The sequence below is a fragment of the Sinocyclocheilus grahami genome, unplaced genomic scaffold (assembly GCF_001515645.1).
Source record: "Sinocyclocheilus grahami isolate Dianchi unplaced genomic scaffold, SAMN03320097.WGS_v1.1 scaffold50.1, whole genome shotgun sequence".
In the NCBI taxonomy this organism is placed as follows: domain Eukaryota; kingdom Metazoa; phylum Chordata; class Actinopteri; order Cypriniformes; family Cyprinidae; genus Sinocyclocheilus; species Sinocyclocheilus grahami.
In genome coordinates, this window is record NW_015505229.1 from 28979 (window position 1) to 51059 (window position 22081).

The window sequence follows — 22081 nt, forward strand, 5'->3', positions numbered from 1 at the left end:
TTTATTATGGCTGATAACAGATAAATGGCAGCTATTAAAAATCTATTCTATTTTGTCTAAATAAAAAATCTTTAATTGTAAAATATTTGATGCTACAAATGAATTTAAGCATCACAACATTAAAATTTACAGTATGAAAAATGGATATGCGTACTGGATATGGATATGGATATGCGTAATGGATATCACATTCAACAGTATTATTATTAGTGTTTTTAAATATTAACTTTATGTGAGCATTAGATTATGTAATCTTAATGTAAAAAGAGGGGAAAAGAGCATGCACAATTAAATATCCAATATCGACCAAAATATTTATATCAGTCATCAATATCAGTCAATAAAAATAGCATGTGAATCCCTACATTTTAAAGTGTAACTATACTTTTAAGGTCTACTGTATATCAAAAGTTGCCAATACAGGAGTAAAAAATGCTGCATAGAAAACTCACGCTGACAGTAGTCCTTGTTTTCCTCAAAGCCTGGTTTGCAGACACAGCGTCCAATGGGCACCAGCCATCCACCATCTCCACTGCAGTACATCCTCGGCGCCTCAAACTCCTCCGAGTCATTCACACAAGATCCCCTAACCTCCACCAAAGCCGAATCTCCCCCAGTCACCGTGTCGGGAAACTGGGCCAAGTTCAGAACGGCAAGAGGACACTTCTTATAGAAGACCCTCAGGGACACCAAAGCGATGCAGGCTCCAACATCTTGGAAAGCCAAGTAGAAACCCTTCTTGCTCAAGTTACTGATGTCCCTCACTTCTGTGTTTAGTTTCATAACGCGATCACCCACGTCGGTCTGCGTGAAGCTCTCATCGGCCGCAATAGTGTCGATCTTTATGTACTGGCTCTCTTTGATAAACCACAGGTTGGGGTTGTTGGACTCATAGTAGTACATATTGAAAGTTTCTTTGCAGGTGCCAGGGACTCCAGGCAGACTGTTGCAGTCACGCAGGGTGAACTTAATCTCGATGTAGACGCGCTGCGCTCCATCTCGTGGGATGTGGCGTGTGCGTAGCCAGTTGTTCTGATTAGCCTCCATCACATTACACACCTGGTAGGAGCGCATGGGGGTGTTCCTCTCATCCATCACACTGATTTCCTCCCACTGCAAAAGACAGAACAACTGTTATGGTTGCAAAAATGTGCTAACGTTTTTCACAATTTAGAAAAATTTTGAAAAAGTCGCATTTCTGTCTCAAGTTTATTTAGTGGAATAAACGTATTTTATCTTTTAGAAACTTTGGTGAGTGTATTATATATACACATAAAGCATTTAAATACACATTAAAATTAATCCTTTTTTCAGCAAGGATGCATTAAATTCATCAAAAGAGACAGTAAAAACTTTATAATGATAGACAGGATGTCCATTTCAAATAAATTATGTCCTTTTGAACTTTATCAAAGTTCTAGTTATCAAAGAATCCTGAAAGAATGCATCACGGATGCTCAATATTCCACAAAAATATTATGCAGCACAACTGTTTTTAACGCTGATAATAGTATGAAAAGTTTCCTGAGCTAAAAATCAGCATATCAGAATCATTTCTGAAGGATCATGAGACACTAAAGATTTGAGTATTGAATGCTGAATATGTGGCTTTGCTTTCAAAAGGAACAAATTACATTTAAAATGTTTTAAAATATAAAACAAGTTATTATAAACTGTTATAATATTTCACAATATTGTCTTTTTTACTATATGTTTGATCAAATAAATGCAACCTTGGTGAGCATAAGAGACTCTTAAGTACATAAAAAAATAAAAATCAATTTTGCATGCATATTATGTAAATATTTCTTATATATTATTTCTATTTCATCATGCATTTCTATATTATTTTTTTATTTCATTTATGGGACACAGTGTGCCTCAGCTAGTTAGGTGCATGTGTGTATATCTCCAGTATAGGAAGCAGTAGATAGAGTATGTTTAAGGGACTCGTCTCCCATCATCTCTTGCCATCTGCTTCCACTTGTCTAAGGTTCCTTCATTTGGAACACTTCATGCATAAGTAACATTTCACTCCTTAAAGGGAGAGAAAACAAACCATCCAGGGAGTCTTAGAGGGGTGGGCAATTTCTTGAACGGCTGCTTCTCAAAAAAGATTCTGATTTGCTTCAATAAATTCTATTCCTTCTCTGTATAATTTGCAGCAGAAATGAGCTGAAGGACCACCGGCTCAGTTCTAAGTGATTTTAAGGATTCATTCCAGCTTCTGATCAATCAGCGAGTAACATACAAGACTTCAAATACTAAGAATTCAGAAATTGTTGCTTGACCACTTGAGTTCCCACTTGAAGACATTCCTCATCATTTCTGCTCAAGATTTCTTGAACAGTGCATGATGGGAGCAACCCACTGTGACTGCAAGAAGACGGAAAGTTAAAGCTGGTTCTTTTAAAGAGCACTATGTTCTTTTGAAGGACTAGTTCGCATAAAAATAAAAAGTCTGTCATCTTTTACGTAACCTCATGCTGTTCCAAACCTGTATGACTTTTTTCTTCTTCTTCAGTGGAACAAAATGAGAACTAACCACTCTTTTCCAAATACAGTAAATGCAGACTGGAGCTTTCAAACCCCCAAAAAAGGGTGTAAAAACGCCATAAAAGTGATCAGTACTGACTAGTGCAATTTTTTTTCCTGAAGCCATGCAATGCTTTTCTATGGGAAACAGCTAGTATCTGTGTCAGGATCATCTACAAATGTTTCTTTTGATTCAAATCTTTTCAACAAATAGGTTGATATAATCAATCTGAATGATTTTTTTTCATGAATCAAACCCAATGACATAATGATTCAGATACCACAGTTAACAGATCGACTTTCAGTCTGTTCATCATACAAAAAGGGTGACACTTAAAAAACAGCATGCAAATCCTTTAAACTTTTTATGATTATGGTACTTTTGTTATCTTTATGAAGCTTTACAGCTCTAGTCCTCAATATTCATAATTGAATGGCAAAGAGCTACCAGTACATGAAATATATCCTTTTGTGTTCCAAGGAAAAAGCAAAGTCAAACGGGTTTGGAACGAAACAAGGGTAAGTAAATGATGATAGCATTTTCATTTTTGGGTGAACTAATCCTTTAACAACCCTTAAACTGACTGGCAGCTGAATATGGGTGCACATTTAAGCAAATGGTCAAGGAGACGGAGTACATCAGAATGTCTCCAAAAGAGCCATTTTCCACATCAGCGCAATCAAGGATTTTAAGTATTTTATTCCATGCGTCAGCAGAGTCTGGAGTGCACATCACTTTCTAGCCATGATGTCATAGCAACAAAGAGAGCGTTTATGACACGTTGCCATTAGCTTATAGCTTTAAAAAAGTGATCGAGGCACGAGGGTCAATTGCTAGTGCAGTCTGGCTTTAAACTGAGCCATATGCTGACTGGTGGGAATGGGCGGACAACATTACAGATCAAAGCGACACAGTCACTGAACGTCTTGGGTACGTTCTTTCCCTTCAAGTGCAATAATTATGACTTTTGAAGGAATATTTATACAGGGATAAAGGCAGGTTTATGCATTTCTGTTTATTTATTTTCAAAACTCGGTCTGAACCCAACCGCTACGGAAAGTTTCTTTGGAAACGCATTGTCTGAATTCATGAAGTATTTTACCACAGATGGGTGGTTATGCAAAAGTCTAGAGGGTTGTGTTACACACTCCAGATCTCCAGACGCGCATATACAATTTAGTTACGCATTTTAGTATGCCACGATAGGGCACAGCCATCTGAAAGGAAATTGGCCATGTGCAGTTGATATATTCGTGAACGAAACTAGCAAACCTTTTAGCAAAAGCGTTCATAAATCCTCCTACATGCAGCTAGTTCCACACACACTCACAATTGTTAAGTGGAAAACAGGTTATTTGGACAGGAGGTAAAGCTTAGCCACTCTCAATCAACATAGTGGTCATAAGTGTGACGTGGGCGTCTTGTTAATTAGCGTCTCCAGCTGTCCGCTTCCCCTAGAGTCTCATCTGAAATACCTTAACTCCATTCCCCCGTCACCCTTCACAAGGTTTGACCGCTTTGAAGCCAAGCAACTATGTCAGATCAGGGGGTCTGCTTAGCCCTTCATTGGCTTAACTTAATTGCAGGCCCACAATCATCTGGTAGTTTAAGATACTTAAGTGCAATTGACTTTAAATCCATAAAAGAATGTCTGTTTTTTGGGCAGAAGGCCTCTTTTGGAGGACATGTTATTAGGGTTACCTGTTTTCTATCACTCTAGGTGAGTTACTCCCTTCTATTTTAGTAACAGACACACACACATACCCTAAATGACTATGGCCATTTGATAGCCGATCCAAAGCAAACCTTCCACATCTGGGACAGGGAAAGCTGCATTAGTCTTGACCTGCAAAGGTCAAGTGGCAGTCGATTGAGTCAGTAAGGTAAATATCCAGCGGAGGTGAAGTGGCCGCTTTGGGAACATGTCGGCTTTCCTGTGAGCCGCTCCACAACGGCGCACCGTCGGCGGGTTCAGTGGGTCACGGGTCGCCACGATAATCCTTAAGTATGAAATGCAGGCTGCAGCTGTGAGACCTGATTTAGCCTTACAGTTCACTCCCATTAAATAACTGCCATACCAGCAAAACAGCAAAAGAGACTCCTACTGTCACTGAATCTAAGGTAAACACCGCACGAGGACAGGCAGGAATGTTCTCTGAAGAGTTTAACAGACATCATTGATACAGGCCAATTGGAAGCGACTCTCACAGTATGTGGGAGTCACCCAATCCAGTAACTAAAGTCTCTTAGTTTAGATTGTTAAACTGATCATTTATGGCTAAATTTGATTAGTGGTTTGTTGTAGAAATGAATACTATCTATTTAAAAGCTACTACACACGTTTGAATAAGACAGCGTTGGGACATCTACAACATCTCCCCACAAGTTCAAGGTATTTTCGTGGTTTATTTTACATTAAATACATCAGTTATACTGGACAAGTGATTCTTTTTAAGCACTTAAAAAAAGATGTTTGATAACAAGTGGCTAAATGGGACTAATAGAGGTCGAGGATGTTAAACATCATCACGCCAAACAGGAAAACTCTTTTAGGCACTAGTACTCTTTCATAGTCTGTTTATACTCACACTCTTGCAAACTTTCCTAACCAAAACATTTCAACTTGTAGACAGTAAACAAAGAATGAGTTGTTGGGAAAAGTAGTGGTGATGTAGGGTATTTCATTTATAGCCTAACTTTAGCTTTTTACTTCTGGTGATTGTAATTAGGCTTCAAAATTAAAGTTGTTTTCATTTTTGATTATACTGATAAACAAAATATGCAAAAATCATGAACTTGTGTTAATCACAGAGCTTAATGTCGGTAATAATCCCAAATCTAATGGCAAATTTGCAATGGCTTGTCAACCGGATTGGCCTACAAAAAATTAGCATTCTATAAAAAAAAAAAATAATAATAAAAATATTGAAATCAGTAATTTTATGCTTTAGATGCCATCATAACCCTGTAATGTAAAGTAAAAAAAATACATTATCAACATAAGGACGAGATGCCTCTGGAATTCGCTGTGGAAACGCCTTTGCCTTTCATAACATAAATGGATTTTATTCGTTTTAATACTGAGTGTAATTTAATTTGATGTTAAAATATGTTCTCTAATTTCAGTACTGTTTGTTTTTGAGCAGGTTTTGGAGTCAGTCACACCATCTCTCAGCTACGAGTGAAACGTGAGGCCACGGCCTAAAGTTCGCTTCACCGGCTCAGATTTCTGTGACACACCAGCACGAGAATTAGCACTATTTCGGTAAAAACAGATTACAGAGAACGGTTGAATACACTTAAACTAAAATGATACTTTTAAATGTGCCTTTTTATTTCTAAAATGCTTGTTAAACGAATTTAAATGTATGTAATATTGTAAACTATGCTGTATTCACCCAAATAAATTCAATTTGTCTTGTATTTTGTCCATGGGTGTTTTTGCTTAATAATAAATGTTCATCTTTTGATTATTGCTGTTGCCTATAGTATTTTTGTGTGTGATTTTTAATTTCCTGCCCATTTTAAGCCAGCAATATAATCATTTTTAAACAATAGATGACCAGCTTGGTGGGCAAAAGCGTTTAACCCAACCAGCTGGGTTAAAATAACCTTTTTTAAAAAGTTCTGTCCAATATTTACCCAGCGCTGGGTTGCCAAATAACCAGAGTTGGGTTGTTTTTAACCCAGCATTTCTTAGAGCGTATAGTGTTAGATGGAAGTAATAGTAATCTACAATGTAAAAAAGGCAGTAACAAGCATTCACAATTAATGAAAACACTAATATTGGTCACTAAGTGATATGATCCCGATATGCATCCCTGAAACACAAATTCCTATGCTGCGTACTACGCAGGACAGATAGTATGTAAATTGAAATGCAGTCGTAGAAACAGCCTTCTGTAGACGCTACAGTCATCTGCTGAGAAGCTGGTGATGGGTTCTCTCACACTACAGCAGCGCTCAATCCCACTACAACAATCCAAACACACCAAGCCATTTACAAAAGCTAATCTCCTCTATATAAATGTAAGAGACCTGCAAAGAATACTGTGACTATTAAACATGACAAATCTCATAACTCCTAAGTTTGGCTTATAGGATGTATCTGTTTTTGAGGATCTTGCTCTATAGCGTTTGCATTGTCTCCACAACTTTACTTTTAACCCTTGTGTGACCTTTTGGACATTTTTGTCCTTTTAAGTTTAGATTTTTTGATCATTTTGCCTGTGTTATTGCCAACTGTATACATTTTGGCACAGGTGTGTATTTTTATTAGAATTTTACTATTTCACTTTCATTTCCTTTAATAAATCTGTTTTGCACTAGGTACAAACAAATTTTCCTCTCAGGATCTTAAGGACAAAAATGTCCCCATTGAAACCCATTAAAACTGCTATTTTTAAACGCAGTGCCATTTAACTGTAAAATGATGCCATTTTTGTTGATAGACTTTCATTCTATTGGCAAGGCTTTAAAATTTTATTTTTTACTATTATTTACCAGATGGTGCCATTTTTCCAGGTTTGACCTATAAAGAAAATACTCTATTTCTGTTTTCTGCTTCTGCATATTATAGAGCCAATTGGATAAATAATGCAGCTATAATTGTGTGGGTGTGTTGGTATGGATGTCAGAGTCTGGTTTGTATGTGTGTCATAAAAAAAAAAATGTGTGTGTGCATGTGTGTTCTTGTAATATTTGAGAGAGAAAAACTCTACTGCAAATCACAAATCCAACCACTGTGTGCACCAGCAGAGTTTTGCTGGCATCTAATGGGGAAAATTTGGTACTGCGCCCAAACAAAATCTTACTGAAAGCTCATTTTTTGAGATATCAACCTCAAATTTGGAATACAACTTGTTTAGATTTATGGCTTTGATTTTCTAGCAGGTATAAAGTTCAACATGTTTCATAAAATATATATTTTATATAAAACATCGTTCATAAATCATTTTCATAAACCTAAACATCTATAACTTTTTTTTTGGTTTCACTTTTTAACCTGTTTTTTACTTCAACAATAATCTGCCATGGGTCTTCTTTAAAATGAGACCAAACTTAACTCTGTGCTCCCTAGCTTCAAATTTTTATGACAGTTTTTTGACATGGACATTTTTGTCCACTATGGACCTATGTGTAACTTTTTTTTAATTGACGCACAAGGGTTAAATGTCATTCAATATTCACATGCTCTCCTAGGGTGAGGCAGCGGGCTTGAGTTATTGACAATGTATCAGCCTGTTAAGCAATGCAATACTCTGTTATGCAAGTCTAATGTTTCTCGTTTTGAGAAGGGGTACAGACTTCATGTCTGTGGTACTATTTTCAGCAAAAAATCATTTGTAAATTCCGCTCATCTCCAGATTTAGCTGCTACACGACACATCTCGTAGACACGCGTGTGGGGCACAGACAATCTGATCTAGCTTCTGACGGCTCTATTAAATCATTTAAAAGGCGGCTGTGAAATCCCAAAGATTGATTTTCTTTTAAGCTCACCATGGTTTTTGCAAACTCAATTATTTTTAGACCACTTTGGGCGCCTCAAAAAAGACAGAACAGGCCTTCTCTACTCAAAATAAAGGCTCCTTCTTTTGCTCTCTGGCTCAGGGGATTGTGTTCCTGCTTTAGAGACTCTTAATCTTGACGTCTTCCTCAAATAAATTGGAAGTAAGCGACCGGGGAAGTTGGTGTTAAGCCGAACATGAACGCCTCTTGGCTGGAAACAGGTCTAAGCTCACTAGACTCCACATGACCTTGACACCACATCCTACAATTTACACACACACAAAACAGTGGCTCCTATTTATAAGAACTTGAGAACGTTCTTACAGCCTTTTTTCATTCCCATGAGCCCGATGAATGCTGTATCCACTCTTATGAATATACATGCGCAGGTCGAGTCTAACCATATGTAATTCCAGCACATCTGAAACACGACAGCGTGATTACAGATGATTGTTTGCAAGAAAACGTGCTAGAGGGGTTCAAAAGTGTGTCGAAGCCCAGGAGCATAGATTCATTTTAATTTTAAAAAGTTTGTCCCTGCGTGGTTCAAATCATTTTGTGTAAAACAGGCGCAGACAAAACGCACCATAATTTGTGCTGGGTGCAAGAGTTAGAATTGATTAAAGACATTTGGGGGGCTTGTGTGTTTGTGTCTTGATTTGGTCGCGTTACTCACCCCTTCAGCTGGATAGGCCTCCCAGCCAAGGTCTCCCAGAGCAGACATAGTGTCCAGCAATGTAACTAGAGAGAAAGAAAGAGAAAGAGCACACAGGGGAGAGAAAAAAAGTAATGATTTGTTAAAGTTCACTCAACCTCGTGACATATTGTGAGCAAAACAAGCCGGTTAGATGAGATTGCATATTTGGCAAGTAAATCACAGAGCAGTTGCAGACAATCAGGTCTGTAGCCGGAGGGACGAGAGTCTAGCCCCACAGTCTAAATCTTTCCCACAATGCCCTCCTTCATCCAGCGGAGAAACCCAGTGCTGGGAACCCATTACGGGAGAAAGACTGTTTTGTAAATCAGATATATCAATAAAAACACATTCATGTCTTACACAGCATTACCGGCAAAACAAAGTTTGCCCTCGATTGCAGTATTGATGGTTTTCATTTCATTTCATTTTCATTTCTGGAGTATATATGTGTATGCGTGTGTATGCCAAAGCGAATGGGTCAACAAAACATCTTAAAAGGCTATTTAATTTCTCGTACTAGTCTTTCTCTTTATCTCACAGCAGGTTGCAAACTGTGTTTTCTGTTATGATCTACATTCCAGGGTAAATAATGTCTTAACATCTACAGCTATTAATTTTTAATCACCTCTGATTGAGGAAAACATATACACGGCTCATTTGATAAAGTGTTGCAAACCATTTTCTACATTTCAATACTACATTTCATGAACAGAATTAAAAGACATAATTATCAAAACACTGATTTAGATATATTTGATTCCCATATAAATATGGTGGTACTGTTTTTGGTGTTACCAGCTGTCACAGTGGCATTACAGAAATAAACTGAACAAAATCAGAATTTAAAACATAATTATTAAAATGTCATATATGTATATTATACATTTGAATAATACATGACAAAGTAATTCTGTTATTAAATAGTGTTTTATAATAATTTAATAATTAAAATTATATTGAAATAAAACTAGAATTATCAATCATTACATTATTCTTTTTAGAAAAAAATAATGCAGCCTGACTGACTGATATACACTCACTCACACACACACACACACACAGAGACAATCACAACAACTTCATCAATACTTCAGGATATCAGCATAAAGAAATGCTGAGCACGGCGTGTTTTTTTATATTTGCACACATGCAATTTATTGGCATGCAGATCTTAAGTGGTTTAATAGCCTTGTTTGTCTTTCACCCTCTTGGAAGTCAAGGTTTTAACTGGATTTGTCAAAAAAAAAAAGTAGAGAACAAAAGAACGACCACAGTATCCTTAGCTATTGTGTATGAAGCGGAGTGGGATGTGTGTTTGATTTATAGTGACAGTGCCGTGTTGGTGTAAGATTAATGGAGTCATGTATCATAAATATTTTCCCACAGACTGACTGTAATCCTTAAGTGGTGAGAGGGATCTGTTCTACCTCACATACTGTGCACTGCATAAAATGTGCAAACAACTACAGCGACACAGAGCTGTGAATGTCAATTGCTCATTTCACATTCAAAGTGTTTCGTCAATCATAGAAGAGGCCTTTTAAATAAAATGTATTTAATAGAAATGCTTTTGCCTATATAGCCTAATATTATATGTACATAAAATACAAAATGAAACAAAAAAAGTGTTCATATGGAGTGATTCAGTGATGCCAGATTCATCTTCCCTCCTCCTCCTCTCTTCTGTCCCCATCTAAATCCTCTGGATTGATGAGGAGCGCTTTTCCAAAGAGCTCAATGCCTGATGCAACACATTAAGCCCCGGTGACGGTGACATTTGTAAATAAATAAAGTTGCAGCGAAAGTGTGTCAGAGTGTTTGCTGAGGCCATTTGCTCAGTGAACAAGTACCCTTTTCGCTGAGGAAAGGTCGCTCTTTAAAACCACACACAACAGATAAAGAGCATTTCTGTGGTCTCTGTTTGGTTAAATCTAGTGATTACTGATGTCTTTAATAGCACACCGTCTAATGGAGGGCGGAAGCGGACCCAATACAACCGCCTTGCGGATGAGAACCACTAATTTGGATGCATTAAATCGGGATAAACAATTCTGAAATGGCAGAGGGAAGAGGAAGCCAGTAATAATGCGCATAACACAGGTGGATGACTGTTATATCAATTACTGACATAGCTGCTGATAAAGCCTGTGGTGGCGAAAAACAAAAGACAGACTTTATTTAACTAAACACCACACATCACACTTCTTCTCTGACGCTTCATAAACATAACTGTGTGTCTAAAGAGGCTTTAAGTGAAAACCACTTACAAATTATATGCAAGGAAGTATAATTAATGCAAAATGAAATTTAAATAAACTCTTTTTAAAAAAAATAGAGTTTGCATTTTGCTTTACAAAGTCTATTATTAGTAGTTTTGCTAAAATGATGGACGGACGGGATAGATAGATAGAATGCTTGCTAGATAGATAGATAGATAGTAGTGCTTTGTTCGATACATCGATGCGATGATGTATCGTCAGAGATTTGACGATACGAGTATCGATACAGCTGTCCCTGTATCGATATTGTGGCACATGTGCAGCAGCGGACTGCGCTTAATCTGAATACAAGAACAATGTTTAAAATTGAGCAGAAAAGTGCGAGGTTTCTAAAAAAGAATGAATAGAGCATAATACATAGGCTATAACAAGGTTTAATCTGGCCGCAGAGGAACACAACTGGGTTTCCTGATATAAAGAGACGTAATACGGAAATATCTGCTAAATGTGCTACTTATCGTTGTCAACCTGGCAACCATGTGCACGCGCGCTCTCTCTCCACTGTGGATTAACGCGTTTACTTTCTGAAAACACCGGTTTTAGTTTTAGCTTGCAGTTTAGCGATCTCCACTTCAATATTCTATTGTCAGAAAAGTGTAATTCATCAAGTGTTCATTTATGAGAGAAAGAGAGAGAGGCTGTGTATGTATGAATTACCACCGTTTTGCCGCGTTTCTCTATTAACAGTGAAGCTGTGGCTTTAATTCCTTTAGAAACAACGATGTTACCAGCTCCTTGTTGAGAAAGATAATGTAGCTCTTGAGCGATTAAACTATTTAGTTGATAAAATTGAGGGGCAGCGCTAAAAAGTTTGTTCCTAATATCCGAGTGCGGCCACAACGTGATCTGTGTGAGTGACTGAGCGTGTTGTGTGCGTTAGATACAGAAGACAGCGCATTAGTTTAGAACTCTTCTCATTTTTATTTGTATTTTTTAAACGTAGAGTGTGTTAATTTGTGCAATGATAACCTACCAGCAATGTAAATATGATTTTTAAAAATATATTAGAATGAGTATATTATATTATTATTACAATATAATTTTTTTAGAACGAGTACATTATTATTTATGGGCTTAAAAACAAGATGCAAAAAAATCTGAATATTGTACCTGGTGGGGAGTGCCCAATGTAAACATGAAACATATGTCATTACCTATATTGTACTGTGGTACAGTTATGGATGCCCTTCATAATGCAGAGGTCAACTGCCTGCTCTGCCAATAGTTAGAAATGGCACTATAGTATGCAGTGTTTAATAAACAGCTGTTTTGCTCAATTCTTCTGAGGTGAAATTCAGTGCAGTTCCATATTGTGATATGTATTGTGGCCTCTGTATCGTGATATGTACCATATCATGACTTTGCTGGTGATACACAGCCCTAATAGATAGATAGAGAGACAGCCAGCCAGCCAGCCATCCTAATTTCTCATCTCTTTGTCTCTTCTGTTCTTTCTTACTCATCTCACTCTATTTCTCTGTCCCTGGAGAAGTGAATTAATCTGCAAGTGTAACTCTAACTTGACTTGCTTTCTCACATCTAAAAGACTTTTGTCCATTTGTGTCCCAACCCTGCTCATATTCATCATCCAATAAAACCAGACACAAAACACCATCCATGACTCGATACCAGATCAAAGCCAGCAAAACACTTTACAGAAGGATTCATATATTGCCTCATCTCACACTTCTGACAAATAAAACACTGCCTTATCACACATTTCCATCGCCTTACATAAAATGGGTCTGATAATTTACTGTAAGAATATATAAGGATTCATGTTTGCTGCAGAGATCAATTTTTCTCTCAGCAAAACATGTGAATCATTTCCCATGACCGCCTCTGTTGTCTGCAGGAGCTGACTGCATGGGCTCTTCTTCACAGGGTTTGGTTTCAAACAGGCATGCTCATGTATCGATTATCGTCAGCGGGCAGCATTGTACATGGGCAAGAAAAGCAGAGAGACTGTGGGACCATGCTACTGGAACAGGACGCCCCAGAGACAAGCTAGAGTCCACACCAGGATTTTATTGTGATAAATCATTAAATACGACACTTTTATCATAATCCATTGATCTGTTGCACTTTTAGTTCCTTGCATTAATGAATCTCTAAAGGAAGCATACGGAGAGGAAAATGTTTGTTATTGTCTGACATACATAAAATTAGTTTTAGCTGCCAGGCTGAAAAATTGGCAGATATTTGGGCAGTTTAAGGTTGCGTTTACACTTGGCAGGCATGGTTTGAATAAAACAGACTCTGGTGTGATTGCTCTATTAGTGTTGTTCATTTGAATAAGAGTGAAGGCTGCCATCCCGAACCCGAATAAATGTCACAAAAGCTGTCCAATTAGGTTGTGATCTAATTCTTATGCTTTTGTGTAGTATCTTTAGGTTTGTGATAAAAATGACAGTGTGAACCCTAAGTGAACCAGGACTAAATATATAATTTTTCTTTTTTGGTCCATACTAAAAGAATCAAGAGATCCAAACAACAAATGTAAACACACCCTAAGATGATCAGCATTGGACGATAATGGGCGGTTCACACCGGCAGTAATTAAAATAGCTTGAATCACATAAATGGATTAGGTCGCATTTAAGGAATTGCTAATGCACATTTTCTTTTTTTAATATTTGAATGAATTTAACTTCAGGACATTTATGTACATCACATTAAAATGTAAAATAATATACTGTCTGAATGTTTGAGGTCAGTAAGGTTTTTTTAAGAAAAAAAAATATTTCAAAAATTATAATTTTAACTTCAGTAAAAAAAAAAAAAAATTAATTAATTTATATTTTTTATATATATATATATATATATATATATATTTTCCAGCACGGAGGCATTCAAGAACTCAACAGTAAAATAATTTATAAATAAAATACAAATACTAAAATAAATGCCATAAAATATTTAGAAGCTGTTTTCAGCATAATAATAAAATAAATGTTTCTTGAACACCAAATCAGCATATAAGAATAATTTCTGATAGATCATGTGACACCAAAGACTGGAATAATGGTGCTACCAATTCAGCTTTGCCATCAAAGGAATAAAATATGTTTATATTTTTGCACATAAATTATTCAAAATCTTTGAATTCTTCATTAATCTACATGCTTTCTAAGAAAATTATCTGGCTGTCCTCTGGCATCGGCCACTGAAAAACCAATTTCACTCGCTCGATCACTAGCATAACAACACACATCCAGAAATTGAGACCAACATCAAAACTGTTCCCTTTTTCATTCTCGTTCTCTCTCTTTATCCAGATCCCCCATGATGCTCTCTCTCTAACCTGCTGTTGAAGTACTTGAGTCCAGGCCAGTGGTGATTACGGATGCTTTGAGTGGGGAGAGCTCAGTGTTCCTCTGGCTGTGATCTCCACTTCCATCCCCATTCGCTTTCTAATCCCGGCGGAAGAGCTGCTTTAATCTACCTGCCAGCAATCAAACGCCCCGCCAGCCCTTCCAATACCTTAGGCAGAGCCGCACAACTTCACAATGAGGGCGGCAGCCAAAAACACACGCTTTGTCACAGGTGTGAATATATGGACTGCCTACTGAAAAGCAGAATCGATATAAAGATAAAAAGGTGTATTGAAACAGCCTACCTGTAAAACACATTAGGCCTAAAAACATACAGTTTATAATAGATAAAGCACATGCTTTGAGTGGGGAGAGCTCAGTGTTCCTCTGGCTGTGATCTCCACTTCCATCCCCATTCGCTTTCTAATCCCGGCGGAAGAGCTGCTTTAATCTACCTGCCAGCAATCAAACGCCCCACCAGCCCTTCCAATACCTTAGGCAGAGCCGCACGACTTCACAATGAGGGCGGCAGCCAAAAACACACGCTTTGTCACAGGTGTGAATATATGGACTGCCTACTGAAAAGCAGAATCGATATAAAGATAAAAAGGTGTATTGAAACAGCCTACCTGTAAAACACATTAGGCCTAAAAACATACAGTTTATAATAGATAAAGCACAAAAACACACACACACCTCTGAACCTCTCTGATGCATTTCTCCATCTGAATGAGGCCATCAATGGAGCTTAGGGTCTTTCGTTCCGCTCTAAGTGGCAGGGGCCAGAGTGTTGTCGTGGTAACAGGGAGGTGTACTGGGGTACAGCAAGGGGGAAATTGAAGATTTGTGGATCTCGCTCCAGTAAGACATTAAGGAATGCTGGAGTCGGTGCGGTTCGGTCAGCCTTCTCCACGCTGGGTCACTCGGCAGCCAATGGCACATTGGTGAGCACATAATCACTGCTGAGGGCCGAGTCAGTGTACCTGCGAGCAGCTACCAGCATCATGGGCTGCATCCATAATGAGCCAAAGTCATCAGAAAAGCATATGGAAGAGACTGCTTCCTCTTCCAAACTCACAGCTTGCTTGGAATGACATATATAAAACCATTTTAGACAGATGGCAGATATTTCAGTGACTATATTAGTATTAGCATTTGTTTGTTTGTTTTTAAAGATATAAAGGCTTTCTGTGTTAAAAGTACTTAACACTTAGTACCCATATTTTCTACTTCATTTCTCATAATACTGTACATTAATAGCATATAAAATGTGTGATCTGTGTTTTAAAATTAACACTAAAATAAATAATATTGGGCAAATTCTAATATGCTCATTTCTTATTAAACAGTTTTGCTGCTTAATGTTTTTGTGGAAACCGTACATTTTTAAAAATAAATTAAATAAAATAAACTTTTAGTGCTATCAAACGATTAATCGCATCCAAAATAAAGGTTTTTGTTTACATAATATGTGTGTGTACTGAAGAGTTTATTTGCAAAAACAGATAACTAAATTTTTATTCATTTTCATAAATCATGTTTTTTTATTGTTTTATCATGTTTTTATTGCATTTTATTGTATAAGTTAGCTGTATTTTTTTGTTATTATTATTTAATCAAAACAACCCAACTGCAGTTTGATTGATATTAATTGGAATGCAGGATAAAAAAACAACAACAAAAAAACATGATTTATGAAAATTTTTATGTTATAAAACAGTTATCTGTTTTTGCAAATGAACTCTTCATATTTATTATGTATATATAAATACACGCATGTGTATATTTAAAAAGAATATATTATGCTTGGATATTAAATATATTTATTTAACTTTAGAATTGTAGTGTGTGTGTGTGTGTGTGTGTGTGTGTGTGTGTGTGGAGCTCATTTGAAACACTGTACATCATAAAAAGTGCTAAAGAAATGAAATTAATAATATTAACCATGACTGTTCACATTACTGAAAAAACAATGATGTAGAAACACTTTTCACTTGGACATTGCTAGTAAATTTCACAATTATTAACAAAGACATGGTAAGTAACACTGAATTAAACATGCAATTTTGTGTAGAAAGACTAAAATAGTATTTTCTTGTAAACCTACTCCAATAATCTGTTTTATTTGCAATTTAATTTTTTTTTGTTTACATATTAGCTGTGTTCAGAAAATGTAGCTGCCAGCAACAACACAATTTAGACATCTGAGATACAGATTTGTACTGTATATTCTTATTTTAAACAGCATTTGCTCAATCTGGCTCTGTCAAATATTGTAAATTGAAAATAGTGGTGTTTGTTAGCCCTCTGAAAGTACTGTAGAATTTATCTGAAGCCAGACAAGCACAGACACACACAAAACTGTGGACAGGAGAGAAGGAAAACTGAATACACCCGCTTACGCACACACATGCACTCTGACAATCACACAGGAGGACAAAGCTTGGAGTCATGGGAACACAAAGCTTTAGAAGACAAGATTTTTGAATGACAGCATCCTCAAGTCCCTCGGCACCAAATTGGCCACAGGAGGGAAAGAATGAGAGAAAGCTGGAAGAGAATAGAGTGTGAGTGACTGAGAGAGAAAAAGAGAGAGAAAGAGATAGACTTTCAGTCAGTCCAGGCTAAAGCTCATTGGCATACAAATCCTTCCCACAAACACATCTCCATTCTGTCTCTTTTTTCCCCCTATCATCTGCCAGGTCGCCCTGCTATTGTGCTGCCAACATCAGGCCCGGTCTGGAGAGAGCATGGAGAATGAAGCCCTCAGACAATGACCACTCTTTTCCTCTCCTTTTCATCTCTTTCATTCTCATTTTCCTCTGTCGTTTCCCACTGGCCATCAGGCTCTACATGGACTGAACAAAAAGACCAAAAAAATTCCCATAATCGCCTGGCTGCTAGATGGAAAAGGTTTGATTCCATTCACAAACCTGAGTATTTCTGATTTGTGATGAATCCTGTGAGGTAAATATTAGGTAAATATTTCAGATAAATATTTCGCATACATACACACACACATACATATATATATACACACATATACTGCATATATATATATATATATATAAAAAAATCTCAGCTGAAAAACAAACAAACATTACTTCACTTTAAAACATTGTTACTAGTTCTTGACCTATGTCACTGTAGTTCTGTCACATTGTGGTTGTAGAAGTGGGTCGTATGACACCAGAAACCTAAATCTGCAAAGGAAAACGAGAATTAATTTTCACAATCATCTACTCACAAACCTCATTCCATCCATTTTCAGTGCACTTACAGTGACCACCAATAGTTTTGTGGTGCATTATCGTATCACTTTAACTATTTTCCCTACCAAAAATGCTACCCGATCTTTATAACATGACCAGGCTGTATTATTTTCCAGTTAAGAGGTGCATTACTTAAATTACACCTCTTTTATCACTGTGTTGACCATCTAAAGTGCCATCTCAAGAACCGCATAAGACTGGATCAGGTCGCAAAGACAGCATGTGATATCAGAATGACCCAGGAAACAGGCCGTCCCGGAGCAGGATGTTGGTTTTAGCTTTTGAAAAAGAGATGCTCATTGAGTGGTAAGGTCGCATTGCATCGAAATGGGAATATAACCATCGTTTGACCCACCACACAAAAGGAGCCAGTGCAGATGAACTGAACAAACAGCCCACCATCAGCTCCGATAAACAGAAAACAGAGACTCGAAGCATGCGGGACACAGACACTGAGCGATTTCACCCGGTCAATAACACAGAGCCGAGCAAATTGAAAAACCCTGCTGTTTGTTTAGCGCTGCGGTAAGGCGCCTCTCCAAACTACACAAAAAAGAGAGAAGCTGAGGCCGAAGGCAGACAGATGAATTCAATTAAAACAAATAAAAGGTCAAGACTGGGACCTAGCAAGACCGCAGGGAGAGCAGAGCGCACAGCGTGACGTTTAGAGTCAGGCTCCATTGTGTTGACTAGCCTGCTAATGAGTTTCCAGTGAGAGAACCGGTAGCCGAACATGAGTGTCAGAGGCGTTAATTTGTAGAAACAGAAAGGAAAGAGCGAGAGAGAGTTAAAAAGGGAGGACAGAGCTTCTCGTTTGTTGAAGACAGAAGTAGTTGTATAGCTAACAGGGCAATGCAGAACAGAGGGCATCCCAGTGAATACAGGTCACCAGCCCAGCATGTCACAGGAAGGGTTTCTTTACAAAAACAACAAATAGAGCCCAAACAACGACCCGAGTTCAACCAAAACAAATAACCGATCAAGTAAAATGATCCCTTTTCACAAAGAAACTACACCGGTCTGCCTATTCACACTGTTTGTAGGCCATTGTGCACCATTCAAGGCTGATGATGTCCTAAAATCAATAGCTATATGTCTACCCCTACCTCTTTCACCTATTTTAATTTCATTGCAAATAATATTGGCAATCAATTACCTAGCTTCAGCCATTGTGTGTCCAGAAAATCATTTTCCCTCAGCCTTTGCTCGTGTGTGGTAATAATGGTGTGTATGGTGGGAAATTAAGAGGCCCTCTAAGGTCTTTTTTATGATTGCACATCGGTGTGCAACCTATAGCGCAAAGCCATCAGTAATCCCAGTAATAGAGGTGAATCAGTGCGGTGAGGCGGCCAATCAATGTCCACGTCAGCTCAAGGTCATGAACAGAATAATGATGGTGATAAAAGCAATCCAATTACACTGATGTGATTAATCATAAAATGATATTATGATTCCCATTCTCAATATACAGTTAAACAAGTGTAATCAATAAATATATCTATAGTTATTCTCCTAAAAGAAAGACTACTGCTGAATTTCGAAGAGATCTTAAAAGGATAGTTCATCAAGAAAATTCTGTCAGCAGTAAATGATGACAAACCCTCACATTGTTACAAACCTCTACAGCAGAGCATAAAAGGTGCTATTTTGAAGAATGTATGGACAAAAGCAGCTTAAACAATAAAAGTCAATGGGGCCCCAAAGAACACTGGATTCCACTGATAAAGAAACAAAAAGAGGAAAAACATGATTTCCAAAATAATTCTTATTTTGTTTTCCACAGATGGAAGGACCTATTTGGAACAACATGAGAGTACATGATGACCAAAAGCCAAACATTTCCCATTTAATTTTTATCCAGGATCAAATTATCGGGGGTATTCTCCACACACAATGTCTCATTTGTTTCTATTATTATTTTGTCTGAAACATTACTGAAACTTCATTATGTCTCCTAAATGTTAAGAAAATGATAGATAGATAGATAGATAGATAGATAGATAGATAGATAGATAGATAGATAGATAGATAGATAGATAGATAGATAGATAGATAGATTCAATATTTTAGAATACCTTGATTTACATTAAGCTTGCCAATCAAGCATAGGCTATCATAAGAGCATGAATACTTTATTGTGTGTGTGTGTCCTACTCTCTTGCTTGTTTTAGCTGAGGCATTTGGCCATGAGGGCACTCTAATCCAGACTGTTTAAACCTGGAGAAAAGGCAGAGAACAGAGGCTCCTTCACAAACAGAGCCTCTTCCCCTGGGGGGAAGCTGAGCCACTAATCCTGCTGCCCAGTAAATGAAAGCATGCAACAGGGACAGGTCACCCAAAGTCGCTAGAAGGGAGGAAAGAGAGAGAGGAATATCAGAGCAGTGAAAACAGCCCATGGTGAAGGTGGAATACTAATCTGGAGCAAAAGAAGAAAAAAAGAAACATAAAAATCGATGACCATTCCAGGGGTTCAGCAAAAAGATTAAATGTTCTTTTTAAGCCATTAAACCGAATTAAGCTCACCAACCCGGATCAGACTCAATCTAATCTTTTCTCAAGCAGGTGGTATGAACCCTCCGCTGGCAGACCGCAAGAGACTAAACAGAGCTCTTCTTCATTTCATTGAAAAATTTGTTTTGAATCAGTGTCTAGTCGTGTGCTTGTTGATACTCTGGAAAACACGCTTGGTGATGTCTTGGCATAATTGTATTAAGATCTCCATGAATGGGGCTCAAAATCCCAACCCTTGTCAAAATAAAAACCTATTTTTTGGTTCTGTCCCAAATTTTTATATTCTAAATTCACGAAACTGTGAGATCCACCGCAAAACAAAACCCTGGCAAAATAATTTGTGTGCTACAAGGCGCCCTCTGCTGTCTATATCAGCTGCTGCACTGTCCCCTGACCTCTCTGAATTCATTCCTTCTTAGATGAATTCCACATTTTGGTCCATATGTGGCAAATGACTCCCGTGTCATTGTGCTCGCATTGCTCCAGTGTAACATGGCACCCGCACTCCCACTGCGGCTTAAAATAACAAACGCTGGTCAGTCTTACGCCTCGGTGAGCAAGCACAGCGGGCGTCCTCCAGATGAGAAGACATTATTTACAGTCACATAGAGCACCTATATATTACCTGCTCACATCAAGCTCTTCATTTTGTTTTATTTGCTTTTTAATCCTTAGCAAATGTATGTGCTTTCAAATAACTTTAACACTTAGTATAATATTAAATAATAAAATAGTAAACTTTCTAATACATAGTCAGTCTCTTAAATTTATTGCAGTTAACTTTTTTTTTTGGGGGGGGGGGTAAATAAATAAACAAACAAACAAAAATATTGCTTTACTGTTGTACTGTGACTTTCGACTAGAGTATATGAGTATTCACAGTTTATTTTCTATTTTAAAAAATGTCGTAAAATGATTTTTACACTCCAAACTCGTAATTTTTTGCTGTGGTAGCAAAGATGTGCATTACAATAATTCTTAACATTGCACATTTGTGATCGTGTGCAAGCGTGTTCATTATCCTAATAACTGGCACGTGTATAGTGCAAAAAAAATATTGGAAATGTCCAACTGCAATCCACAGGGAGCATTTCAAAAGCGAGTTCTACAGGACAAGCAATGATGCACCCTAACATTTTAATAATCCTTAGTTAAAAACACATGCACTTGCTATTTTTCCCTGCTTGCTTCATTCACCTTGTGCATGATTTATAGAAACCACAGCATCCAGAGCGCACTTCAGAAACTGTCTCCCGCAAACCTCAGCCATTAATTAATCCTATTCTTAGTTTATAAACACAAAGCCCTCTTACCTTCATTCTCTGGGTAATTCCGTAAGGCTTGACTCGGTGTGAGGGAGGGGAAAAGAAAGAATAGAAGGGACGGATAAATCCAAAGGGTTGCCATTTTCAGGCTGCGCTGAGCGCGCGCTGCATCCCTCTTGCTGTAGAAAGTTACTGAGGCTCGCGATCAGAGCTCAAGTGAGGAGAGGAGAGCAGAGCAGATGAGAGGAGAGGGAGGGTCCTGGACTAGCCTCGGAGTGCCAATCATCCTGGTCTGCCAGGGAAACGGAGGACTGCGGGAGGCGCGCGGCTGCTTTTAAAGGCGCGAGCTCGATAAAGATCTCAACCGCCACACAGAAACTGAAGGAAGCGCGGACGATGGCAGCTGGCAAATTTCATTTTAGACTGACTTTAAACTGCTTAATTCTAATTTTCTGAGGTAATTTTAGTTTTAGGGACACTTTGTTTGATGGTTTAAAGGGGTCATATGATGCGATTTAAAATTTTCCTTTCTCTTTGGAGTGTTACAAGCTCTTGGTGCATAAAGAAGATCTGTAAAGTTGCAAAGACTAAAGTCTCAAATCCAAAGAGATATTCTTTATAAAAGTTCAGAGTCAGCCACGCCTACCTAAAACGGCTTGTTCTAACACGCCCCCACATATCTACGTCACCATGTGGG

General features: G+C 37.7%; 1 protein-coding gene across 1 annotated transcript; it reads right to left on the reverse strand.

Moving 5' to 3' along the window:
• Window positions 1-452: 452 nt before the first annotated feature.
• On the reverse strand, window positions 453-21574 carry LOC107583130 (ephrin type-A receptor 3-like; the record flags this gene model as incomplete). Its single annotated transcript, XM_016269244.1, has 3 exons — window positions 21433-21574; window positions 8723-8787; window positions 453-1113 (listed from the first exon to the last, which is right to left on the reverse strand). Coding segments are annotated over exons 1-3 (820 nt in total), but the record flags the coding sequence as incomplete, so codon positions are not given.
• Window positions 21575-22081: the final 507 nt, after the last annotated feature.